This window comes from Rhamphochromis longiceps, linkage group LG14, assembly GCF_057381845.1.
Source record: "Rhamphochromis longiceps isolate RC_006_pf linkage group LG14, R_longiceps_female_GT1.1, whole genome shotgun sequence".
In the NCBI taxonomy this organism is placed as follows: Eukaryota; Metazoa; Chordata; class Actinopteri; order Cichliformes; family Cichlidae; genus Rhamphochromis; species Rhamphochromis longiceps.
In genome coordinates this window covers 827347-853592 of record NC_140570.1, presented here as the reverse complement: position 1 = coordinate 853592, position 26246 = coordinate 827347, and the positions used below count along the sequence as shown (strand labels likewise).

Genomic DNA, 26246 nt, shown 5'->3' with positions numbered 1-26246 from the left:
CGGATGGGCAGAAAGGTGGAATGTAACAAAGACAATAAAACAGATGCACCACATGAAAAGAGGTGTGTGAGCGGACCTTTCGGACGACTTGGATGAAGTCCTTGGCGCTCTGTGGGCTGCGGCCCTGCAGCTGGCGCGTGCAGGCCTCTAAGGAAGAAGCGTGGGCTACAATCAGCACGTTGTTTCCTACGGAGAGTGGAAACCCAGGCGGGATGCACAAAGACATGAACATGCTGATCTTTAAACGTTCCACATCTGCAGCAGCTCTGCTGTGTGTCTCTTACCACTGTTTTTGCAGTCTGACAGGATGTCTTTGGTTACTTGATAGCTCCGACTCATGTAGTTCTCGTAGGACTCGGACACAGTGAGCTTGCTGACTGGGATCAGAGGTCTGCATTGAGATAAATAATTAGTGAAACATGTTAGGCAGTGGTAAGTGTCTTCTTTGTGCCTTTGAGTGGGCGTGGACTGCAGTTTGGGAGATGGCGTAAGACTCGCTCTGGACCCTTCAGTCCATCAGAACTACAGAGGAGATCTCTGCAGGCCAGGCGGACATACACAGGGTTCCTGCTGGCGTGTTACAAACCCTGCTGCTCCTGCTTCAACCCCCCAAAAGTTGGGACTCAGTGTAAAATCCGTAAAAGCAGAATGCAACGATTAGCAAACCTCTTAATCCTGTACAGTATTTTAATCACAACAGAAGTCAAATGCTTACACTAAGACATTTTCTATTTTATGGAAAATATTAGCTCATTTTATCCCAAAAGACGGCCTTGTAGGTTTACAGTTGTGCCATACTCCTTCCATTTCTGGATGATGGCTTGAACAGAGCTCCGTGGATGTTCAAGGCTTGGGAAATCTTTGTGTAGCCTAAGCCTGCTTTAAATTTCTCAGTAACTTTATCCCTGACCTGTCTGCTCTGTTCTTTGGACTTCATGGTGTTGTTGCTCCCAATGTTCTCTCAGACAACCTCTGAGGCCGTCACAGAGCAGCTGTATCTGTACTGACATTAGATTACACACAGGTGCATGTTGCAGGTTCATGTTTGTGGCTGTAATGTGACAAAATGTGGGAAAGTTCAAGGGGCCCAATACTTTTGCAAGCCGCTGTATATCATCTACAGAAAGATTCAGAGAATCTGGAGCAGCGGCTGTGCACAAGGCTGAATATCACGAATGCAAACAGTCACGACTCTGTGCACGGGTTCAAGAACACTTCCAGAACACAGCCCGCTGTGCCACGCGGGCAGGTTAAAGCTGTGCACACATCATCTCTGGACCCAAGCTCATTCAACATGGACCGACGGAAGAAGGAAAACTGCTCTGTGATCAGACAGATCAAACATTTGTAATGTCCTGTGGACTAAAGAGCAGCGGCTGGCTTGTTATCACGTAGTTCAAAAGTCTCCACCTCTGATGGGATGAAGGAGATGGTGGAACGACACAGCAACATGTGCTGCCATCCCGACCGTGTCCTTTCCAGGGAAGAACGGTCCATATTTCTGTGAAACCACACAGAGTTACGACAGTGCGGCTTCACAGTACAAGTGTTGAACTGGCCTGCAGACCACCAGCGGAAACATTGAGAACATGGTAAATGGGCTGATTCTTATACAGCGCTTTTCTACTCTCCCGGAGTACTCAAAGCGCTCTATACAACACGCCACATTCACCCAGTCACACCCATTCTCACAAGCACTACCTCTGTACTGAGTGCTTTCTAACTACACTCATACACATTCATACTCCGATGGATGCATCGGAAAGCAACTTGGGGTTAGTATCTTGCCCAAGGATACTTGGCATGCAGACTGGAGGAGCCTGGGATCGAACCTCCAACCTTCCGATCAGTAGGTAACCTGCTCTACCTCCTGAGCTACAGCCACCCACATCATGAAACAAAGAAGACGACACGACCGAGGAGAGTCGAGCAGCTACGATCCTCTGTGAGACCACAGCGGGACAACCTCGGCCACAGGTCCAGCAGCTGCTCTCCTCACGTCCAAACATTTATGGACTGTTGTTAGAAGAGTTGCTGCCATTAAATAAAATGAGCTAATATTATTCTTCAAATGGTCCTTTCTCTTTTTTAACATCTGATATATTTTCTGCGCTCTACTGTGAGTGAAATACAGTTCATGGTAAATGGACTGATTCTGATACAGAGCTTCTCTCTCGCCTCATACAACACAACTTGGCGTTAGTATATTTGTAGATTAGAGGGATGCAGACTGGCAGGGATCGAACCACCAACCTTCCCATCATCACATGACCAGCATTCATACCATTGCTTTCTGTGTGGATTTATATTTACAGTTGTATAGATACGTCTTAGTTTCTCTCCGTATTAGAGGTGTGAAGTATGCAACTCTAACACAGCACAGTTAGCATCCAAAGTCCCCACACAAGCAAAAGCCGCTGCTCGGCAGTCATCACCTGTAAGTTGTGTCAACGCTGAAGTGTGCAACAGCCAGGTCGGTGGGAGGTATCCACGCAGGCATCGAGCTCCCAGACACCCACTTGGTCCATTCGAAAAGCCCCGGCTCCACTCGCACCTTCAGCTTGCTGTCCTGCTGTAAACCTGTTTGCACAAACCAAATGTCGTAGATAAAAAAGAAACGCACTATCTCGATGTGTCGGCGCGACCGCTGGTGCACAGGCCGGACCCGTTTTTACCTTTCAGGATGTTCTGTGCAGTCTGAACACATCGCAGAGCGGGAGAGCAGTACACAAAGTCTATGGCTGTGTTGCTCTCTAACAGGGCTTCACCTGGAGAAGAAAGCAAAGCACACGTGCAAAAACAAAAATGTCAGCCTGCTCATCAGCAGCAGGTGTTTTACACCATTCACATCTGCACCAGTCACGTACCCACAAGCCGGGCCTGGGTGGATCCAAACACAGTAATGGGAGCATCCATGTCATAGTCTCTCTGTCCTCCCCACAGAGGCAGACTGGGAGGCATGTTCAGGTTGGAACGTACGTATCTACCTGCAGAGGCGGGGAGAAAAGTACCGCTGCATGTCCAAACCTCACCGTGAGACGCACAAAGACAGTAATGAAGGTGTGTGGACGTGCTCACCTTTACTATCTGAGCAGAGGGAGAGCCAGTGTTTGCCAAAGACCACATCCATCCTCTCACCGTGGCGGCACACGAAAAGAGTCCGCTTGGGTTGCCGAGAGTGACCCCCGCTGATCCGCAGGACCTGCTGAACATCCGAGTAACAGGGCGCTTGAACATTTGGACAGATGACAGCAACATTTAGTGCGCAGTTCACAGGTTGAGTACCTGCATTGGATGACAGATGAGACTAAGGGACGGCGTGTCCCCGGGACTTGTGCTATCGGGACGGCGGCTGTCCAACAGTCCATCGAACAGGCCTCTGTCTTTACTGCCCTTGTCACTGGCCTCACAGCTGAAGAACGAGTGGGAGCTGTGGTTGGTGGAAAAACACTGTCACTGTAAATCTGGTGCTACGCGAATAAAATGGAATTGAACTGAGCTGAGAGACGTGTGTGATGTGAACCTTTAAATATACTGATTGTTTCTTTGGATCCTGAGAAGTAAGGTTAACGTTGCCATATGGAAACACAGCGAGGCGGGGCGTGGTCTGTGATGCCGCTGCAGGTGAGATGGATGCACCTGGGCGGCATCTGCAATCATGCTTAAAATCTGTGCTCTGTCTGAGTCAGTGCTGTTGTAGTCGATGTGGATGTCAAGCTGTGAGCTGTAAAGCTGCAGCCGAGTTTGTGAACAGCAACCGCGTGCGGCCAATAAAGTGTGTAAGACGCTGAAAAGCACGAACATGTGGACGGGTCCGCCGTGGTTTTGTTACGCACAGATTCTTTGGTTTGGGCTAGCTGCAGACGCACTGTGCAAAGCCTACAGTCATCAGTGAAGGTGCACGCTCATAAATATTCAGCAGCAACGTTCCTCGTGTGCTACACTTACGCATGAAACACCCAGGTGTCAGATTCATCCGCCAGGCTCACATAGTTCTCAGGCAGCAGGCCGGACAGCCCGGTGGCGAGCGAGGTCCCGTACACCCAGCCCTCGCTGGTACTGTTCTGATCCACGGGAGACATAAAGACGAAATCCCCGGGAACCAGCTCCAGCTCATCGTCGTTCTGTGGCACGTAGGGGTACATCACCCTCAGGGTCTGCATCGGCCAATCACAGACAAGCAGAACATACAGACATCACTACTCAATAGCTGTCCTCAGTGTGTGCAGTTCTGGAGCATGCGGGGTTTAGTCTGAATATCAGCTACCTCGTGGTTAGCAAAACGAATGTCCCGGGAGAACAGAACAGCCAGCCAATCACATCCCAGCTTCACTTCAATGCCCTTAGCGAGTTTCTCTAGTGAGGGGAGGTGATCACTGGGGAAGTTGTAGGCTAGAGTTACATGGAGCTGCTTCTTGTGAGGCTCCACGTGGACTTCTGACAGAGACAGAGGGACAGGAGACACGTCACACAGGGACTGCTTTCAGAACAAAGGCGCGCTTTGCTTTCAATCTGAAGAAACCTGTGTCTGTTTTTTTCTTTAATGCTAAACAACCAAAATATAACAGAGCATCCGCTCTGATAAGATGTGGGCGCGCCCGCTGTACTCGGAGTGACAGAATGAGCGAGGCCTTCAATAAGCTGTTAAGAACGCCGTTCACAACAAGCACAAAGGCAGTCAGCATGCATTACTCTGTGACAACAGTGAAGTGATGCTGACAGACGGTGACACACTGTGAAAGATGGAACAGACTGACAGGAAGACACACGTCTTTAATATCAGAAAGCATTGTGGGTGCAGATATCCCTCACGCTCGTACTTCTTACCTGCCTTCCTGACAGCCTCTGCAGCAAAGTCAGCTGCAAACAGCTTGAGGATATCGGCCACCTGCTCCTCCACGAAAAGACCGATGAAGTTAGAAGATGTGTAGAGCTCCAAAGGCAGCGGGCTGGGAAACCGACCCCGCCACTGCTGTACGCTGGCCTGGAGGGCTTCGCACAGAGCTTCTACTTTGTGGTCTGCACACTGTGTAAGCAAGAAGAGATGGTCAGAGTGAGGGCTGGGTGCCATACTGATGCACATCTGTGGAGTCTCTGGAATATAACAATGATGCTGCTCATTAAGAAATATCTGCTGTGAAGAAGATGTAAACATGCAGAACGACAACATACAGTTTTAGAGTGCTACACATTTGTGTAGTTCGCTTTTTTGTAAAGTTCACAAAACTCTCACGTGTGTGGATGTTACGCTATTTCCTCTTGTTTTGAAAGCTTCTTTTGTGGCTTCATGTGGTTTATTACTTTCCTTTTTTAACTTCCTCCTTTGATGTTTTCCCACCATTGTATTTGCCTTGACTCAGTTCACTTGTCTTATTGTCCCTCCTCCCTATTTCAGATATTCGTATTTACCAGAAATGTCTTCAATCTTAAAGATTTTGTACAAAGATCTCTCTTCTGGCTCTTGGAGGAGGCGGACGCATCTTTCACCCTCTCCTTCCCTTATCTTCCCTGCTGCTGCTTCTATGTCCTTGTCTTGTCTGACTCTAACCCTGAGAGAGTCTCTTTCTCACTCTTGTTCTCTAAAACTAAAGAAGAACTATGGATTTGATCAACTGGTCCCTTAATGCTATTGACACTCTATTCTCGACGAGAAGCCTGGGTTCGGGAGAGCCAGAGTGTCCCAGAAGGACGTTCCCTGCTGGACACACGATGGACGGGTGGCAGAAGTGGGGGGTCGTGTGCCTGGCGAGACTGTCTATCGAGGACATTGAAGACATCTACTTATTCGGACCCATGATAACAGGGCTCTTGCTGTTTGGAGCTGGCTTGGCCCTGGCTTACCGGAAAGTGAAGAAAGAAGTGACTGCTGTTCAAAACCCCACAAGGCTCGCCGCTCTGATGGAAACTGTGGGAAGAGCGGTGAGTGCTCAGACTGTCCTTACTGAACGAAATATGGGAAAGATCTTGGAGGACTCACGGCTCTTCAAAGAGAGATACACCTGGAGACCAGTGATGGACATTAGAACGAGTGTAAAATGGGTGCAGTTCGACCTAAAACCAGTTACCTACATCTATAATGCGGCTATACCCCCACCCCGACGGCGCCAGCTGCTTGAAGGTTGATGCCGAGGAGAACAACAACATTCTTCCGGGAGATACGAGAACGAGAACGAACTGACTCAAGGCCACCTGCGTAGGCTGCAGACTGTTGATCTTAGCCTAACAGGCTAAAGGACACTTTCTCAGGCTGAACTCAGGACACACACCCCGACACGCACACATGCACACTGATACTGATATGCACTCACCACACTCCCTTCCCCGGATCCAACGCCTCCTCCCATGCTTACTTCCCCCATGGAGACAGCGGCTCAGCTGGAGGCGCGAGGACTCGCAGCGTCCGTGACGACTGTGTACATCATATCTGTGCTTCTTTACGTGCTATGGAGTTTTTGTGTTTTCTCCTCATGACGACTCACTGGTTGGAAGTCATCATGGGCAGAACCCTTTTTTTCTCCTGACTTTGCCCCTATATGTTACATATCTCACTGTCTATCCCTTTTTTTGCTGCCTCGCCTGACCTGTCTCCCCAATGGAAGTTTGTATATTGTATTGTCGACAGACCCAGTCGACCATACAGGCAACTGCAACTGACAAATAAAGCTTATCCTTCAATTAGTTCTTAAATTTTTTTACGATTCAGTTCTTACTCATCTCTAAGGCTACGTTCACACTGCAGGTCTTTATGCTCAATTCTGATGTTTTGATCAAATCGATTTTTTTGTCTGGTTGTTCACACTACAAATAAAATGTGACAGCAAACGCGCTCTGGTGTGAACGGTTTACAGCCCTCAAAGCGGCCTGCATGCGCAAAAGAAGACGTCACACGCAACGCGCTCTGTTTACGGAAGTAAAAATGGCGGCTACATATCGGCTCAAAATGTGGTCATAAATATTTTGTACTTGTAAAAAAGATTTGTGTGTGGACTTAGCCAAAAAAACCCTGCAAGTTACAAGTAAGAATTCTGACCCTATTTTTCTTCCTTTAAGCTGATTGGTCCATGTCATGTCAATCACAAATGTAACAATCCAATCAGAGAACAGATGGGTTTGGCTGTCGGAGGGTCGCTTTTTTTGAACTGCAGGTCTTTGAAGGGAATAAATGCCCTTTTACATGCCAACCCAGCGTTTTCCTTCATCACCACGAAGGAAAACAGTCTGTGGTCGTCCGAGTTTGGTGATTTTTATGTCACAGGACTACGTGTTTAATACAGGGACTTCCACAGCCTTTTCAACAGTGCTGCGGACCGCGGGGTGGGGGCGGGCAGTGTTTTGGAAATGACAGTCTTCATTACAAAGCTTTCTTCGTTATGAATTAGCATACATGTTTTTATTGAACATTTGAAGAACCAGCAAAAAAAAACCACAAACTCTTGTAGTTCACATAAAGTCAGAGATGAAAACGACAAGGAGCAGGTGCATCTAGTACAGGTAGAGCTGCTGCACACAGAGCCCAGCAGCCAGCAACAAATTCTGGATCCTTGGCTTTTAGTTAGCAGTTAGCATTAGCAGCACATCCTGCGTCCGATGTGAAAGGACTTTTATGCTGCGCGCTGTGACTCACAGCAATGGTCCTGGGTCAGCCCTGACTTTGTGTTAGACTAATCCTAAAGTAATAATGTATTTCTAACCACTGATATAGCACAACTTTATCCTTTCAACAGCTGCTGAAAGTTAGGGGACCTAGCTGCTATCGGATATTTATATAGAGATCCTCCAGCTTCAAACTGTATCACCCTTCAAGGACCTGCAGTTCAAAAAAGCGCCCCTCCGACAGCCAAACCCATCTGTTCTCTGATTGGATTGTTACATTGGCCAATCAGATGAAAGGAAGAAAAATAGGGTCAAAATTCGTACTTGTAACTTGCAGGGTTTTTTTTTTGGCTAAGTCCACACACAAATCTTTTTTTACACACAAATTCTGTTTACACATACAAATCTTTTTTACAAGTACAAAATATTTATGACCACATTTTGAGCCCATAGCTACAGAGCTAGTAGGTGTTGTTGCAGCAGTCTATCAATTTCTCCGGTGCGGATGATTGGCGCCTGTCTTGTGTCAGTGACGTAAAAGACTGATTTGTGCCGTTCACACTGTCACAACATGATTGGATACGGGTCGCATAGGGTCAAAAAAGTCGGATTTGATGCGCTTTCGCCTGCACTGTGAACGTAGCCCATGACAGCTGGTCGTTAGCAGACACTACGAGCTCTGATGGCACCATCACATGTATTTTCCTATTAACACTGTTGATGCTGTTTCAGTGATAAGCCAAAGCTTACCTTAAACTATTCAGATAAATAACTTTATGCACAAGGACAAAGAAGAAAATAATCTATCCAGATATCGACGACTACAATTGTTGAATTTCAACCATGAAAGTTAAATCCAGTATAACTCACCATGAAGAACTGGCAGAGAGTAATATGGGGGAAAATGTTGTGGGCTTTGTTCTTGCCACAGGTGATCCGGCTCTGCTGCCAGAAATGGGAAAGCTGGTTCTGAAGGGGCCCGCTGGGTCGCAGGTAGAGGACGTACTCTCTCGGCAGCGGGTCGTCCAAGAACGGGTCGTCCACGTGTGAAAACAGCCTGTGTGTGACATGGAAACGTCTCACATCGTGCTGCTGTGACATGTCGTACATTTACTTTCACATGAAACCTTGAAAGAAGAAACGGGTAAGTGCACATATCTGACAGTGGATTATTTCAGCTGTGCAGCCAGATTAGTGCCGGAGCCCTGCAGCTCACTTCGAAGTGGAACATTTCCTGTTTTGAGACTCTGGGACATAAAATGCTCCCCCTCGTCTGCTTATTGGCTCATCACGCTGCTCTCGCCAGGAGCATGGACAGTGGTATTCGACTGAATGTACTCTTTGGCTTTCAAGAAAACTACTTTTCTTCAGATTATTGGAACAGCCAAATACCCTCATATGAACACTATCCTCCACATCTAGAGCTTAAAAGGCCCAGAACAGTGTTTGTTTTTAGGCCCACAAGGATAACACTGACTGTTAGAACGTGAGCACTGACCACCCTGACAATACTCAGTTTCATTTCCATACAGCGCCAAATCACAACAACAGCCCCCTCAAGGTGCTTTATATTGTAAGGAAAAGACCCTCCAGAGAAAACCACAACAATCATATGACCCCCTGTGAGCAAGCACTTTGGCGACAGTGGGAAGGAAAAACTCCCTTTTAACAGGAAGAAACCTCCAGGCTCAGGGAGGGGCGGGGCCATCTGCTGCGATCGGTTGAGGTGAAATGACAATCAAATGAAAATGAGAAAAAGCAGAATCGAGTGAGTCGAGGCCGTCTTTGCACACGAATCATTTAGGAGTTAACGTGCACTGCACAAATACTGATGGTGCTGTGTTCCTGACCCCGCCCCCTCTACCTCTAAAGATAGATTTTTCTCTATCCATCTTTAAATTTGAAAATCAGCCGTGTTTTTCTGACAGTCGGGTAGAAGAGGGTTAGTCGCCACTATTGTGTTTGCTGTTCCTGATTATGCTCATCTGTTTATCGGCTCACACAACAGGGATCTTCGATCCAGCGAACGTGGCTCGTGCATCTCTGGGCTTTGTATTCTACAGTGCGCCGTCCTCGGCTTCTTGTTTCTCAGATTATCTCCTGCCATCAACCAGGATGTCTTTTCTCATATGTCCCACGCAGCGGACGCTCGTCCACTTCAGACACGTTCTCAAGTGGAAATGAAAATGCTTCCTGTGTGTGGCAGGACGCACGATGCCCACTGTGAACAATGGCTGAGTGGGCACGATTCTGGTCATCTGCACTTCTATGCAAACTTTCATGATCTGTAAAGAAAGCGTTGCCGTTTTCTTCAGAGGGATTAAGAGAAGATGAGCTCTGTGCAGCAGTAAATGATAAATGCCTGTGACACATCACATCCTGTCAGAGCTGATTGTGACTTATTAAAATCTTATCAGACCATCAGTTTGACGCACACCCAACTGTTTTAATCATGACTGTTTATTCATTGCTCAACTTTTATCCCACGTGAATCAGTTTCACAATATACGAACAAGCTGAGCACACCGTCCCTCCAAACCTACAAAACACAAAGTCAAACACAATAGAAAGACATACAGGAGCATAGCTTTCACTACAGTACTGTGCATTTTAAACTAGGAAGGCACTATCCTTTAAGTGAGAATTTAAACATGTGCAGACATAAATGCAAATCCAGTATATAAGATAAAAACTGAGTACAGTTTAACAGGCTTGAAGGTCAATAAATGGTAAAAGGACTGATTCTTACATAGTAAATAGTAAATGGTAAATGGCCTGTATTTGTATAGCGCTTTTACTAGTCCCTAAGGACCCCAAAGCGCTTTACACAACCTGTCATCCACCCATTCACGCACACATTCACAGTGCGTTATGCAACATGCCACGTCCACACGAACACTTCCTTCTATGCTTTTAGTGCTTTCTAACATGCACACACATTTAAACTCAGAGAGCAGGCTGGTGGGAGCCAGGCGTCGAACCAGCAACCCTGCGATCAGCAGATGACCTGCTCTGTATTTTCTTTAAGTTGTCTTTAGGAATAAGAAGCCCTTTTTCGGATGCTGGCAGCCTTTTTGTTCTGCTCATTGTCAATAATGTTGAAGCACATTTGGACTAATCACTCCATCAGAGCTGTTGCCGCTGGTGATCAGCCCAGTTTAGTCTGTTTGCCTTTAGAAAGACTATGTGGCTGTATCCCAATCCAGGGTCTGCAGCCTTAAAGGCCGCATTTTAAGGCCGATTACATCACAGCAACGCGACGAAGGCTGTCCCGATTCAAAGGCTGCTCGAAATGCGGCCCTCAAATGCGTCCTTCATTTCCCTGAATTTTAAGGACGTGGCGGTGTAGACTTCGTGGCCCAACATATCCCAGAATGCATAGCGCGGCGGTGGGTGTGGATAATTTTGCCGAAAAAAAACGGCGGATGAGGGGCGCCCGAAGATTAAACTTTAAGTAAGTACTGAATATTATGTCACTTATTTATGTGCAAATGTTTAATAACGAAGAACATGAAAACATTACTGTTGGCCACATGTCGGCAAAGTCATGTGACATTAGTGATGTTTGTACTAACTTGGTTTTAAAGCCTTTACTTTAAAATATACGCCGTTCAATAGCTGAGCTTAATCAGAGAATGATCAAAGCTCATGTAGGAACAAAGAAATGAACAAAAGATTTTCTCCTTCATTTCTGTCAAACACAGCTGTATGACACGTTTCCAGCTGTTAGTATCATGATTGCTAGGCAACCTGGGCAGCGCAACGAAGGCTAGATCGTCCCATTTCACAAGCCTCGCACTTCCGGCCTTAGCGGTCTTTGAGTACGCGGCCCTTGTGGACCGTTAAGGCTGCGTACTTTAAGGCTGCAGACCCTGAATTGGGATACAGCCTGTGACAGCCACTTTCCACTGATGAGTCAGCAGGCGATCAGCTGAAGGGCCAGATGCAGCTCTCAGGTTCATGGTTAATGACACGGCTGCCTGATACTCTTCAGATACTGCGAGAAAATCAGAGAATCAAAGGCAAACTTGGAAAGACTGTCAGAAAGCCGGAGACCAAATTTGAAAAATGACAAACGACTCCTTGGAAGCAAAATGTAAAGAAACGAGGACTAGCTTCAGACTGGCAGAACGACGCATTTGTGCCAGTGCTTCAAATCTAAAGAGTAAGAATATTACAGCTCTTGTACTTCACTCATGAGTAGTTCAGTTCAGTTGAGATATATATGCTAGAATACAAAATGCAGTCTGTCATTAATACAACAAACATTTAAAACCAGTCACATGAAATTCAAACCTGACTGAACAAAAATCTATAAAATATTTTTTAATATTGTTGAGCCAACCAGCTACTTGAACAGATGAAGTTACACTCATGTTTGAGGTCAACTTGGACTGAGTTATTTCTGACTGCATACTGTAGTATAGCTGTACGTGTCCCATGTAACAGTGTGAACTGGTTTATTTAAGTACCGAACGCTTTCCAGTTTAAAGTTATTGGTAACAACAAACTGCAGGTAGTGGGTTGTTGTTCAGACACTGATGAAACCAGTGTTGCTGTCAGAGTGAGCTGCTGTGACAAAAACACAGATCTGTGTCTGCATCGTCCTTTTTTCCACAAAGTGTTTGATTTACACTCAGCTGCAGTTGACCTGCAATTATTTAACACAGTTTTAACACACTTGTCCAGCAGAGGGCGGTATACGATACATTTCACTGCCTGGTGATGTGTCCTGTACACATGATGGAAATGTGCTGTATACACGTTTAGTTGAACCTACCAGTCACATGCTGCTTGGACACTCCGACCTCCAGTCGACACCAGAGCTTTGAGTCTGTGAAAGAAGAGAGGAAGAAAAATGAAACGTACGCCTTAAAGAAAGTTCACCACAGCACTCAGAGACTGCCACAAAGGGCTTTTTTTGCTCTTTGTTTATCTTTGAGTTAAGGAACAAGATGATCTTGTTCGCATCCTGAGGAACTTTCTGGCTAAACAACAAAACAGAAATCAGCCACACCTATGTGGACGCACACGAGGGCTCGAAAAGAAAAGAGTATGGAAAAGTTGTTGAGCATACCTAACATCGAGGTTTCTACAAACAGTGAAAAAGGAAGTCTTTGGTATTCTTCAGGTTTTACTTGTTACTCAGTATTTTTTTAATCAGTGGTCCAAACAGCAAACTCTATTTTTGTATTTTATAATAATGATGAAGCTTTTTTATGCAAATGGCACAGTAACTGGTTTAAAAATGTTTATTTTCTGCCAGACAAAAATGGTCCCAGTGCTGCACGATCATATTAAACGCTGTTTTCCAGAGACAACCAATAAGAAACAAATCTGGGCTGAGGGGGCGAGGCGGTAGTTACACTCGCAACAGCAGTAGCACACAACAAGAGCAGGAGGGAGAGGGAAAGAAAGAGAGCCGGGTGCAACAAGAGACAACACCGTCACATTGGAAAGGTACAGTAAAGAAAATGAGTGACACCAAGAAAAGAAGCAAAGTCTGGAGCCATTTCAATCTTATGACAAAACAAAGGCAGAGTGTAGAGTCTGCAAAAAAGGATGTCATATAGAGCCGGCTCCACAAACAACATGCACAGGCACCTGAGAACTGTCCACCTATCAGTGCAATGGGAAGATAAAACACAGTCAGCTGAGTGTGATATTAATATTTCTAAATGACAACCTTTCCCTTAATTAAAGATCTGGGCGTTCTTTTTTCCCCTTTTTTCCATATTTTAATTTATATTTAATTGTGTTGTAGTTTGTAGTGTTTTGTGTTGTTTCACTTTAAATTTGTTTAAAAGGAAAAAGCTGAAAATTTAAATAGTTAAAAGTTGAAATGTAAATAGTTGTTTTTTTGTATTTTATAATTTATTTATTACATTTTATGTGGAGTGAATAAATAAAAGTATATTTACAGTGGCCCCTAGAGACAAAGCACGTACACACTCCAAAACACAACAGAAGTGCTCCAGGATGCTAGAGGCCGTGTTGAGCTTTTGTTACCTGGTGGCTACACAATATATATATATATATATTAATTAATTATCAACAACAATATAAAATTATGCACAAAAGGAATTAGTAATGTAAAAAAACTTGGTTTTCTTTATGTATGTTTATATATAAATATTTATGGGGACCCCTAGAGATGAAACACGTACAAACTCCAAAACACATTTCTAGCGTTAACTGAACTTCCGAAACAGAGCTATATATATATTTAAAAAAAAAATTTATGGGGACATATATATATATGTATATATATATATATATATATATATGTGTATATATATATATATATATATATATATATATATATATATATATATATATATATATATATCTTAGCGGAACAGCTAAGATACTGCGCAGGACCCTCAAGCTCCCAGGCCTCTGGTAGAGGACCCGAGCTTGAAGGATAAACCGCCCGCAGGGGCGTGCTGGGTGTTTTTTATATATATATATATATATATATATATATATATATATATATACACTCAACAAAAATATAAACACAACACCTTTGTTACTGCTCCCATTCCCCATGGGATGGACGTAGAGACCTAAAATTCATTCCAGATACACAATATAACCATCCCTCCCAAACAGTGGTCACAAATCAGTCCAAATGTGTGGTAGTGGGCACATCTGCTATATTGAGATAATCCATCCCACCTCACAGGTGTGCCACATCAGGATGCTGATCTGACATCATGAGTAGTGCACAGGTGTACCTCAGACTGCCCACAACAAAAGGCCACCCTGGAATGTGCAGTTTTTTGTGCTATTGGGGGTCTGGGGACCCAGAACCGGTCAGTATCTGGTGTGACCACTATTTGCCTCATGCAGTGCAACACATCGTCGCATGGAGTCTATCAGAGATATATATATATATATATATATATATATATATATATATATATATATATATATATATATATATATATATATATATATATATATATATATATCCTGTGGGACTTCCAGATACAGACGGACAAAATGGTGGTGGCTAACCAACCGGACATAGTGGTGGTAGACAAACAGAAGAAGACGGCCGTAGTGATCGATGTAGCGGTTCCGAATGACAGCAATATCAGGAAGAAGGAACACGACAAGCTGGAGAAATACCAAGGGCTCAGGGAAGAGCTCGAGAGGATGTGGAGGGTGAAGGTAACGGTGGTCCCCGTGGTAATCGGAGCACTAGGTGCTGTGACTCCCAAGCTAGGCGAGTGGCTCCAGCAGATCCCGGGAACAACATCGGAGATCTCTGTCCAGAAGAGCGCAGTCCTGGGAACAGCTAAGATACTGCGCAGGACCCTCAAGCTCCCAGGCCTCTGGTAGAGGACCCGAGCTTGAAGGATAAACCGCCCGCAGGGGCGTGCTGGGTGTTTTTAAAAAAATATATATATATAGCTCTGTTTCGGAAGTTCAGTTAACGCTAGAAATGTGTTTTGGAGTTTGTACGTGTTTCGTCTCTAGGGGTCCCCATAAATATTTATATATAAACATACATAAAGAAAACCAAGTTTTTTTACATTACTAATTCCTTTTGTGCATAATTTTATATTGTTGTTGATAATTAATTAATTAAAGCAACAAAACAACCTGAAGAGCCGGCTCTCTAAAAAGAGTTGGAAATCCCATCACTACACAGAATCACTTTTGTACTACTTTTGTGAGAATATCACAGAAATGCAGGCCGATGTTTCATCCAAGCATGAAAAAGTGATTTGAAACTTTTGTTTTAAAACATTAAAACAAGGCACGGATGACAGCTATTCAAACAAATACATGTTGGCATAATTGTCTATGTAGTTACACACAGAGCAGACATGGAGAAACACTTTCATCACCTGCTGTTCATGTTGACGGGTGCTGGACAGGTACCAGGGGGCTGACGCCCTGACGACGGGGGAAAGAGACAACGTTGTTCACACCGACTCTGAATCGACACGCAAAGTCAGCCAACACACACAAAATAAAAACTTAGCAAGGCTGAATGTCTTTCTGTAACTGAGACGGGTAACTGTTTATGTCTCTGTCATTATCCTCCCAGCTTTTTCCCACACATATGTGGGCATCACATTCTGGGCTGAACTAAACAAACATGGCTGCAGCTCAGTGGTGACGACCATTTGTTCCTGATGTACTTTTGTATTGGGCACATTTACAAAGAGGGAGCACCTTTTTTCCCTGTCCCATGACCGATAAAATCAGAGTTTATGAATGTTCGAACTGAACATTTTTATAATTCTTTCCGCTCCTGCTGTTGGCTCTAAATGTCAGGGTGTATGCGTGAGTGACTGCATGTTTGTGTCACACCGGGGATGGAGAAAGACCAAATGTGAGTAAAGATGAGACGCCAACACGGATCGCGAGTCAGAGGAAGCGTCAGTTCCTCACCAGCAGCAACATGGAAGATGATACGCAGCGTGTGTAGGATGATATTAGCGTCTTTCACTCAGAGTGTGAACACCACACAGGGCTGACTCCTCTTTACAATAAACTGACACTTAAGAGTTGCTTGTAAAAGTGTTACTCACCGTTGGAGTGATCATCATGGTTGTGTTTCATGTTTTCTGCTTTGTAATTCAGAGAGGGGGAAGGACAGTAGGCTGCAGTAACGGTCTGCATCCTCAGTTTGTGTGCAGGCCACAGTGAGCAGTGAAGATGAAAGAGCCACTTACACAGAGTGAACCGAAATGTGCCCAACCTGGAGCTAAAGCTGCCGAGGAAGCAGAAACGGCAGCGCATCAGATTATTCAAATTACAGTCAGAGAGTGGAATTAGCCACCGCTCGGAGATACGAATCTGAACACGCTAATGTGGTTTTCATCTCCGGGCATTCAGAAGTTTATTCTGTATGCCACGAGCTATTGTTCCTGTGGGACAGGGGTACTGCATACGGCACGGTCCGAAGGTTTGAAAGCACAAAGCTGGTGAGCAAACTAGCCTCCAAATGAATGCTGAGGCTGCTTTTCACCCTCCACAACAAAACTATTCCTGCCAGCTTAATAAAGCAGTAGTTGCATCAGGATCTTTGCGTCGTCTCCTCACCGCAGATATGAAAGATGATGTTTTTCCTGCCCGGTACAAGCAGACCTTACAGTGTCCACTCAGACTTCTGTTCTAAATAACTTCTCACTTGGTTTGCAGACAGACTGCACATGCAGCCTTTACACAAACAACAAAACACGTCATTTGCCATTATTCACCCATTTTATCGGAAAGGACACATAAAGTGTACACCTTACTAAAATAAGTTTGCTCTTTAAATTGCTGCGTTTGATGACTTTGTTGTGGATTGAGAATTTCTTCCAGTCAAAGCGAAGCAGACTGCACTGAGGTTGAGCTGTTGACCTGATCCGAGCTGTTAAACGTAACCGTACGTATCCCAGAACACAAAGCTTTTCATGACGCCCCACGCACAGAGCAGGACAAAGCAGTACTGTTGGGTAGATGCTCTGTGAAGAGGAAGAGACAAACAGCTTCACCACAGCGAGCTCAAAAAGCTGCAGCTGAGACCACAGCAGAGACGCTGGGCTGTTTGGGTTTGACGAAGCTGCTCGTGTCCCACAGGTAAGACCTGCGTATCACTGCACACATGTGAGACGAGCAGCGGTGGCTGAAGACGCACACACACAGTAAAGTGAGCCAGGGCTGGAGACATTACAGACGCTTCACCTGGCTGGCATTCAGTCTGAACACAAACTGTGACTACAGCACATCAGGCTTTCACAGCCCTTACAGCGAAAGCAGAAGCGGATTCTGTGAAACACTCGCGGTGCTGACGTGTTCGACTACACCGTCAAGCCGACACTCTGTCATATCTACGACATAATGAACAGATTCAAGCGTACATGCAGTGCACTCATAAATAATGCTCCATGAGGTAAATGCTGCATATCAGCATTAAAGCACTGAAAAATGTGACCTCGGAAACATGGCATCACAACCATCCTATACAGGCTTTATTAGTCAGAACTGGAAACATGAGACAGTTTCCTGCTTCTTTGTTTGTCATGACAAGAAGGCAGCTCAGTAGGAAAAAAGCTTTTGCATCACAACAGCTTTCAAAAAGACACTAAAGCCATAAAACGCAGACGCTGCACTGGACTCAAGGAAACCACAAACAGCCGACGCAGAGCCGGAGCGTAGAAACGTCCAAGAACACAAGAGAAGAGAGCAAATAAGAGCGACACAGAAAAGAAGCAACGTGAAGGTTTAAACACACACAGAAGGCAACCAGGGAGAGTGGAACCGTCACAGTAACAAGACACAGCTGAACTCAATCTAAGCAATGACACACAGGGAAGTTCAACTAACAGACAACAGGAAACACCGGCAAACTTCCCTGAGCTCTGAGGAACACACTCTACAACTCACTGGATGACAGCACAGATCGATGTGTCCTCAGATCACACGGACGTATTCACCACTGCGAGCTTTTAAACGCGATACTGGTACAACAGCTCGCACAGGTGGCCTTTGACCTCGATACAATTCAGCTTTGTTTTTCTACATCTCCCAGTACTGTAATGGTCCTAAGAAGCTCCACGCCGTGACAGCATGGTTCCTTCTTTGTTTCCACCTTTTAAAATGATGCTGCTGACTGGTGAATGCTAAAGTTTGCAGCTGAGACCAAAGTACCAAAAACATGCATCAGATGAAACTGCTGCAACTGTTTTCAACACATTTAGTAAAAGTAAAAAGCCAGAAATGAACGATTATAATAACATCAGTGACATCAGTCGCTTCTGAGAAAAAGCCTCTTTGTTTATTCTAGTTCGAACGAACGAGCCTCAAAAGAATCAGGAAGGAGAGAACGACAACACCAGCTAAATAAATATATAATAAACTATCTAATCTATGGTCACATCATATATAATACGTAATCTCAGATTGGTGCCGGTCGCACTCTTGAGTTTGGATGACGATCAGAGGAAGTTCTCAGATAAAAAAGGCTCCACGGCTTCTTCTTCACATTAAAAAGTGTAAAACATTCATGTGGGCTGCAAGCACAGCTTGTTTCCATGAATGTACAAACATCCAGGAAGTTAGAAGAAGGGCTCAAATAAGACTTCCTCGGTGTGACTCGAGCTACAGTTGAAAGCATTTCTTTGTAAGTAAAACACGAGTTTATTTAGTCAGATGTGTGAAGAAAATGTGAGTGACAGTGACGGCGTCTGCTCTAAGAGCAGGTGAGTAACGGCTGCGTGTTTGTGGCGAGGACGGCCCCTGGTACGTGTGGGGAAAAGCAAACATGGCGTTCCAACATGGAGACCCGTCTCGATCTGCATCAAACCGCTGTGACGTTTAGAAATCACACGAGCAACATAACTACAGTGCTGTGAAGAAGGGTTTGCCCCATTCTTGTTTATTTTTGCATAACTGTCACACGTTTAGATTTCAGGTGATCAAACACATGTTCATGTGTTGATAATGATAATGTGAGTAAATGCAAAATGCAGCTTTTTAAAAAATCCAGTTAATCACAGTTGATTTAGGACTTAACAAAACGCAGGAGAACTCGGTTTGGATACTTCGAACAAATCACACTTCTTCAAGGAGTGCACATCAGACTGGCCAAAGACAGAAACGTAGCTTCAGAAGATGACTTTGTGAATCTGTTGCTGTGACAATCATTTCAACAATTATTTCAAAGAACCAAAACATTTGCAATAACATGAAGCGGCACCTTAAACTCGCCCCCTCATGATCGCGTCACAGAGCTTAGAGCTTCAGAGTCTGGGTGCACATTTAAAGCAGTGAGGTCAGTTTATAAAGTCAGCAGCCACTCGTTACGGAAACTTATGCGGAGAATTCAAACGAAAAGCTGAGGTAAAAATAGTAAATGGCCTGTATTTGTATAGCGCTTTACACATCCAGTCATCCACCCATTCACACACACATTCACACACTGGTGATGGCAGCTACATTGCAGCCACAGCCACCCTGGGGCGCACTGACAGAGGCGAGGCTGCCGGACACTGGCGCCACCGGGCCCTCTGACCACCACCAGTAGGCAACGGGTGAAGTGTCTTGCCCAAGGACACAACGACCGAGACCGTCCGAGCCGGGGCTCGAACCGGCAAAAAAAGTGACACAGTTTTATATTTAAAGCCATTCAAAGCTGCAGTATTGATTTCTACATGTGAAAGCTCTCTGAGTTTGAACTAGATCAAAGAAACGTTTTCAAATTTGTTTCATAACTAAAAGAAAATAAAAGTGAAACTGTGTCTGGGTTCCCCTCGACAGCCTCCACTTCCTGTTCCTCGTGCTGCCTCTCAGGGTTTCCAGAGCCGTGGGCTGCCGAGTCACACGCGTCCATTAGAGGCGAGCGAGGATTGGAGGAGAAGCCTGGGTAAACACAGTGTGGAGCCTTTTCTGGGAACGAGCTAATGTCAGATTGCATCATGAAAGAAATCAGAGGCAGTGTGTTCAGAGCAGCGATGCTAGCGCAGCCTGGCGTGAGGTTTGCTGATCAAAGGGGGTGAGATCACTTGGGTCTGCCTCGCTAAAGCCTCAAAGGCCAGCTACTCACCACGCCCGCAGACTTCATGATGATGGCGCAAATCTGCTCACACGCTCTCAGCCCCTCTACGCTCATCATTTTAATGCTGAGCAGCACAAAGGCACAGCCGTCAGCTCCATGTCTGACTGACCCATAAACAGCTCGGCTGCTCGCTTTCATTGCAGTTTTACTTTATTACTGGACTCCAAGTGAGGTCCTGCCAAATAACTGCACTTTAAAACTATGAACCAGAAATGATAATAGTGGTGAATATCAAATCAAATTTATTCATATCATTCTCATGTTCCAGAGTTTGGGTGCAGCGATCGATAAAGCTCGCCTCCGTTTTTACGTCTCGTTCTGGGAAAGTCAGAAGCAACTTATCTGCAGACCTGAGGGCTCGACTTGGGTTATTCTTTGGGTTGGGTTAAACGTGCCAGGATTGGGGAGATATGATCAAATTTGCGAGTGCCTGTCAGGAGTCGGGCCGCCGCATTCTGCAGACACGAGAGTACGGCCTGGTTAATACCAAAACAAAGACTATTGCAGCAGTCCAGCCTAGAAGAGATAAATGCATGCATCACTCTCTCAAAGTCGGCAAATGCCAACATGGTCTTGGTTTTTGCAACGACCCTCAGCTGGAAAAAGCTGGTTTTAATTACAGAATGTATTTGTTTGTCAAATGAGAAGGAGCTGTCGAGAAACACTCGATGTTTGAGTCAACATTAAGCGACGAACAGGGGTCAGAGGGGGCGATTAGTATGGTCTCTGTTTTCTGATCATTTATATGCAGAAAATTTAATGCGAACCAAGATTATTGTCATCAAGACAGTCAAGTAAAACTTTAGAGGAGTCTGCAGAATTGTTTCTAAGGGGAAAATAGATTTGAGAATAATCAACGTAACAGTGGAACGGGAGCATATACAGGGAGAAAAGTATTGGGCCAAGGACTGACCCTTGTGGGACCCCACAGGTGAGGGGGTGGATGTGGAAGAAGAGCCTGACAGAAAAACTCCTATCAGTTAGGTCGGATCTGAACCATTTAAGTGCAGTATCCTTAATGTCCACACAGTTTTCCAATACTGATAGCAGAATTCCCTGATCCACTGTATCAAATGCTGCACTTACATCTAAAAGCACTAAAATGACGGGATTACCAGAATCGGTAATCAGTAAAAGATCATTAAGAACTTTTATGAGCACAGTTTCAGTGCTGTGTAGCGCTTTAGACCCAGACTGAAAGGATTCCAACATGGCATTAGTCTCCAGAAAGGCAACTTTGAGACATGCACGATGCATCAAACGTATATGAAACAGACAATATGGCAATAAGAAAATAGTTGGAGGGGAGCGAGCGCTGCACTGCAAAGTCAACATCAATCGGTAGATAACGAAATGTTTTCCGCTGTTTTTTAGGAATTACAGCAACTTTAATACAAAATGCCTCAAAACTGCACAGACTCTGTTTTTAATGACTGTCTGCAGTCTGAAACCAGTGAAATCACCATGCTGAGCTTCCTCTGTTGCTCTGCTATGTCTTTATCACACACGCCCATAGTTGCTGCTTGATTGCGTGGTTGGGTTGAAATCAGGTGACTGCCTTGGAGTATCCCATTTCTTTGCTGTCCAGTTCATTTTGCAGCGCTTGGCTGAATCTGAGCGTGGAGCTCTCTGTTCATCAGCGGTCACATCATTAATAAACAGCCAGACGTGATCAGCATTGCCTCCGCCATCTGACAGGTAATTGGCTATGCTTCAGATCACAAGTCCAATGTGGCCTTTGTGTTGTTGAGTGGAGCCGGTGATGGTAACCCCCATGTTTCCATTCATGAAGGTGTCTCCTGGTTGTAGACTTGCTCTTTAAGAGTGTTTGTGACTTGGATAGACGGTGTTAAGCTATAAGTAATAATAATTTAAGAAATAACTCTTTAATCACACACGTTAGTCATCTTCCACGTTCCTTTGAGTCTTTTGCCGTTGTTGAGCTTGGCCGGTGTTTTCGGGCCCCTCCAAATGTTTTTGCCGCCTCTCTGAGAGCTCGTTTTGTCACTCTGATAAAGTCTCCATCGCTCGTACTGACTCGTAAGCTTTCAGTGAAAAGGTGTAAATATAAATTCAACAGTTTCAGATATTATGTCTGCTTCATTCGTCATATAATAACAATAATGGGGGAAGGGGACAAACTACAGAGATCACCAAAGAAATCTGTAACTGAATGATACTCCAGTATGTTCTTGTTGGGTGGACGTCCATCATAGCAAACCTTAGATTCAATGGTTAGCCAAAACATTTGAAAATTTCACTAGGAAGTCACAGAACTATTAAGAATGCTTGCTATAAGAGAAATATGGGCCCCGTGTATTTCTGGAGCCCTGGCTGTGACCACTTCCTGCATCCCGATGACACACTGACTGCTCCACAGCTGTCCCACCACCACACAGTCCCGAGAAAAGCTCAAAACCCCCTCCACCTGTGAGCATGCAGCAGAGCGAACAACAGATCGTTGGGGGGAAATGTCCCCATGTGATCATTTTCCCAAACAGTGTTGAAAAAGATAAACATGGCCTGCATGCACACAGAGCAGATTATTTTCAGGCTAAAAACACTTCTTCAGCTCTACAAATGTTTGATATTGTAAATAACACATCGAGGCTCAGTCTGGCAGCTTAAAGGCATTTGTTAGGAGGAAAAACCCTCGCTCATTCGCACCCACAGAGATGTGAAAGCAAGTTTTCCAACTGCAAAGAGATCCTCTGTTAACAGCTCACAGAGACAGGAAGAGAAACAGACAGGCAGAGAGCAACACGCCCACGCAGCGCTGCGCCGACCTGCAGCTCGTGCAGCACGTAAGGCTTCGCTGAACACAGCATGCCCCAAACAGGTGAATGTAATTAATAGCAAGTTAAACAGAAAGACTGATGACATCACAACGATAATAATTCGTGCGACGCAAAAAGCTTGAGACTAAAAGCCAAAGGAAGTGGGTTCTGGTTTGTCAGGCTGATGGAAAAAAGACCCTTTTGTAATAAATATGTGGTCAATAGTGTGATTGTTTGCAACAGTACAAACACACACACACACACCTGCAGATTCCTGTTAACTAGCTGGTTTACGTGCACTCGCTTCAGATTCTTGTTTTTTGCCTGATTCGTCTTCAACTCTGAGCTTGTTGCATGAGTTTAGCTGAGACGCCGAGCTAAACTTAAGATAAGATAAGATAAGATAACCTTTATTAGTCCCACACGTGGGAAATTTGTTTTGTCACAGCAGGAAGTGGACAGTGCAAAAGTTATGAGGCAAAAATTAGAATACAATAAGAATAAATACAGTACACAACTGTACAGAATAGAATAAAATAAAATACTATATACAGTAGAATAAAATAAAATAAATATACAATAAGATAAAAATAGAATACAAATACAAATACTATATACAACTGAGTAAAAATACAACGATGACAGAAAGGATTATTGCACTTAGTGTTATTGCACATGTATGGATGTGTGTGCTTGATCAGTTAAAGTCTTTATTATGGAGTCTGACAGCAGTGGGGAGGAAAGACCTGCGAAATCTCTCCGTCCCACACCGTGGGTGCCGCAGTCTCCCACTGAAGGAGCTGCTCAGTGCTGTCACAGTCTGCTGCATGGGGTGGGAGATGTTGTCCATCAGGGATGACAGCTTAGCCGCCGTTCTCCTGTCACTCACCACCTCCACTGGGTCCAGAGGGCATCCTAGAACAGAGCTGGCCCTTCGGATCACCCTGTTAACCTAATAATCTCTGTGAAATGGAGTGTGTGTTATAGTGTGTGTCACTGAAACACCATCTATGCCACTTCTAAAGAAAAGGAACATTAGCACAGCTTCAGTCGTGGTTAACTCTGAAAAATAAATAAAATACAATCGGCTGTAGAAAAGGCAGCCTCTAATTTATCAAGCAAGAAAAATGTCTCCAGCTTTCTTCTGTTTCATATTCAATGAATTTTATAGAACAAGTTGTAAGTTAAACTTCTTTATAAATACAAATAAAAAGCTTTAAGATTTCCATTTTTTATGTGCAGCTTCTTGCTTTGCAAACACCCAGAGTAATATCACATATGAAAGCGCACGTTTATATATCAGAGTGACTAAAAGTGACTATTTATGTGGGCAAATATAACTGCAGCGTTTCCCTGAAATTAATATCAGGTTAGCTTTGTTGTTTGCTAAATCAAAACTGTCTCCCTTTAATTTTCACAAACAGATAATAATAAAAATAATGATGATAATAAGAAATAAAAGTTACTTTCTGTCGAGAAAAGTATAAGAACACTGGCTTTTGAAATCAAATGTATGAATCTGGTTCTAATGTAAAGAATTAAAATAGAAATGTCAGTGAGGTATTTTCAGCTTTGAAGTTTCTCTTGTTCTGTTTGAACTGCACTTTTACTGATGCGCCTAAAAAGGCCACTATGTTTGACATGTTTGACATTTTACTAGCATAAATAATTCATCCACTAATGTACGAGACATTTGTTCCATCGATTATTCAGGCAGACAGACAACCTGCAGCTCTACTGCCATCACGGAGCACCATGAGTCAGTGTTCAGTGGGAGGAATACCCCCGACTGCACAGACTCGCCGTAATGCTCTGTGTCAACTACGGCCTTAAAAACAAAACAGCTTAGAAAACGTGTGTGTGTGAAATATGTGAGGTTATGCTGGAGACCAAAATGTGAATAAAACCATCAGACCAAGCTAGCTCCTGTTATCATAGGACACTTAAATGTGTAGCTAACAGTCGATGTGTGTGAATGATTAGTATGGATTTAAACGCGTTTCCATGGATCAGTGTAATCCCAAGTCTCTGGACGATGGAAAGATTGTCATGTAAATAATAAAAATGCTGCTTTGTGACTGAACCACTTTCAACAATATTGAGCAGCAGGATGTTCCTGACTCTACACACGTCTGCTGGTATTAATATTTCCATACCACGCTGGAAAAAATGTACTGGTGCATATTAATTTGCTATTCATTTTCCCACTTCTGTGCTGACATGCGCTTGTTTTGCTAAAGGGGGTTTTGTGAATACAGCTTTGGTTAAATGATCCCCACCGTGTTTAATGTGTTTCTGTGAAGGCGTTCATCTGCTTCACAGCGTCTTCACGCCTGATGTAGCGCATCTTTTCTGACAGCACCGATAAAGACAGCAGAGGCAGCAGTGCAGCATGTGCACGAGGCGCGCTGCCGCGCACGGCACAAATGTCACCAGGCTGCACGCCGCTGCAGGTTGAAATTCTGCTCTGAGCCTCAGCAAAGCTTCAGGCAGCCACAGGCACCGTCTTTGTACAGCAGCTGTTAGACGGCACACTCGCTCGCACACTTTAACGTCTACCACTGTACATTTGAGAGTATTGCTGCTTTTATCCTGGACAAACCCAGCAGGTCAGCTGTTGTGGGGGCAGGCAGGAGGACGGCTGTGGGCAAGGAGGAGTCACTGACCTTCAGCCTAACCCGGTGTTTTGGAGGAAAAAAAGAAAAGCAAATAAGAGCTTTAAGAAAAAAGGTAAAAAAAAGATTTGAATGAACACCAGCTGGGCTGATTCTGTTGGTGTCATATAAAACTACAAGTATCCTGATAGCAGAGGGTTAACCCAGTGATAGCTTGGACCTCACACGGTAACTAAATGATCTATTTTTCTGTCTTAGAATGAGAAACTATGAATCACATTTTAGTAATTATAAAACCAAAGACAAAGATGTGTGAGAACAAACCCGTGCAGCAAGGCGGCGTGGCGTTTTAGCTTCACGCTAAACCAGGGCTGATTTTTTAAATCATCTGTGCTGTTCGTCTGCTTTCACTCTTCCCCCATAAAGGTGTCATTTAACAACAACTCCTGTACGCTTTGACACCTGAGTCTGCATCAAAAAAGATGCAGTTTGAACACCATTAAAACGGTTTCTCTGCACAGGCAGAGAGCACCTGTCCCCACAGTGTGGATGCCCCACAGAGACCCTCCTTGTGTTGTCTGACAACTGCTGAGCCTTAATTTGTTTCGCCTGCTTCCACTGACTAATGCAGCTCTGATGCATGTTCCCCTACATGCCAGCGAACGCTATGACAGAGCCGTTCCTCTGCCTTCGTGT

At 44.5% G+C, this 26246-nt stretch overlaps 1 protein-coding gene across 2 annotated transcripts in view; it reads right to left on the bottom strand.

Moving 5' to 3' along the window:
- Positions 1-26246, bottom strand: part of ubash3bb (ubiquitin associated and SH3 domain containing Bb) — a 44094-nt gene that overhangs the window by 1397 nt on the left and 16451 nt on the right. The window contains exons 2-13 of one of the 2 annotated variants that reach the window (XM_085429148.1): positions 12374-12427; positions 8464-8650; positions 4828-5026; positions 4268-4437; positions 3949-4157; positions 3286-3430; positions 3079-3202; positions 2868-2987; positions 2676-2768; positions 2436-2580; positions 285-391; positions 77-186 (exon numbers count right to left, since the gene is read on the bottom strand). In XM_085429148.1, the coding sequence (XP_085285274.1) occupies positions 77-186; positions 285-391; positions 2436-2580; positions 2676-2768; positions 2868-2987; positions 3079-3202; positions 3286-3430; positions 3949-4157; positions 4268-4437; positions 4828-5026; positions 8464-8650; positions 12374-12427 (1663 nt within the window). Of the gene's footprint in view, positions 1-76; positions 187-284; positions 392-2435; positions 2581-2675; positions 2769-2867; positions 2988-3078; positions 3206-3285; positions 3431-3948; positions 4158-4267; positions 4438-4827; positions 5027-8463; positions 8651-12373; positions 12428-26246 lie in introns of both variants that reach the window. The other variant, XM_085429147.1, reaches the window with a different exon arrangement.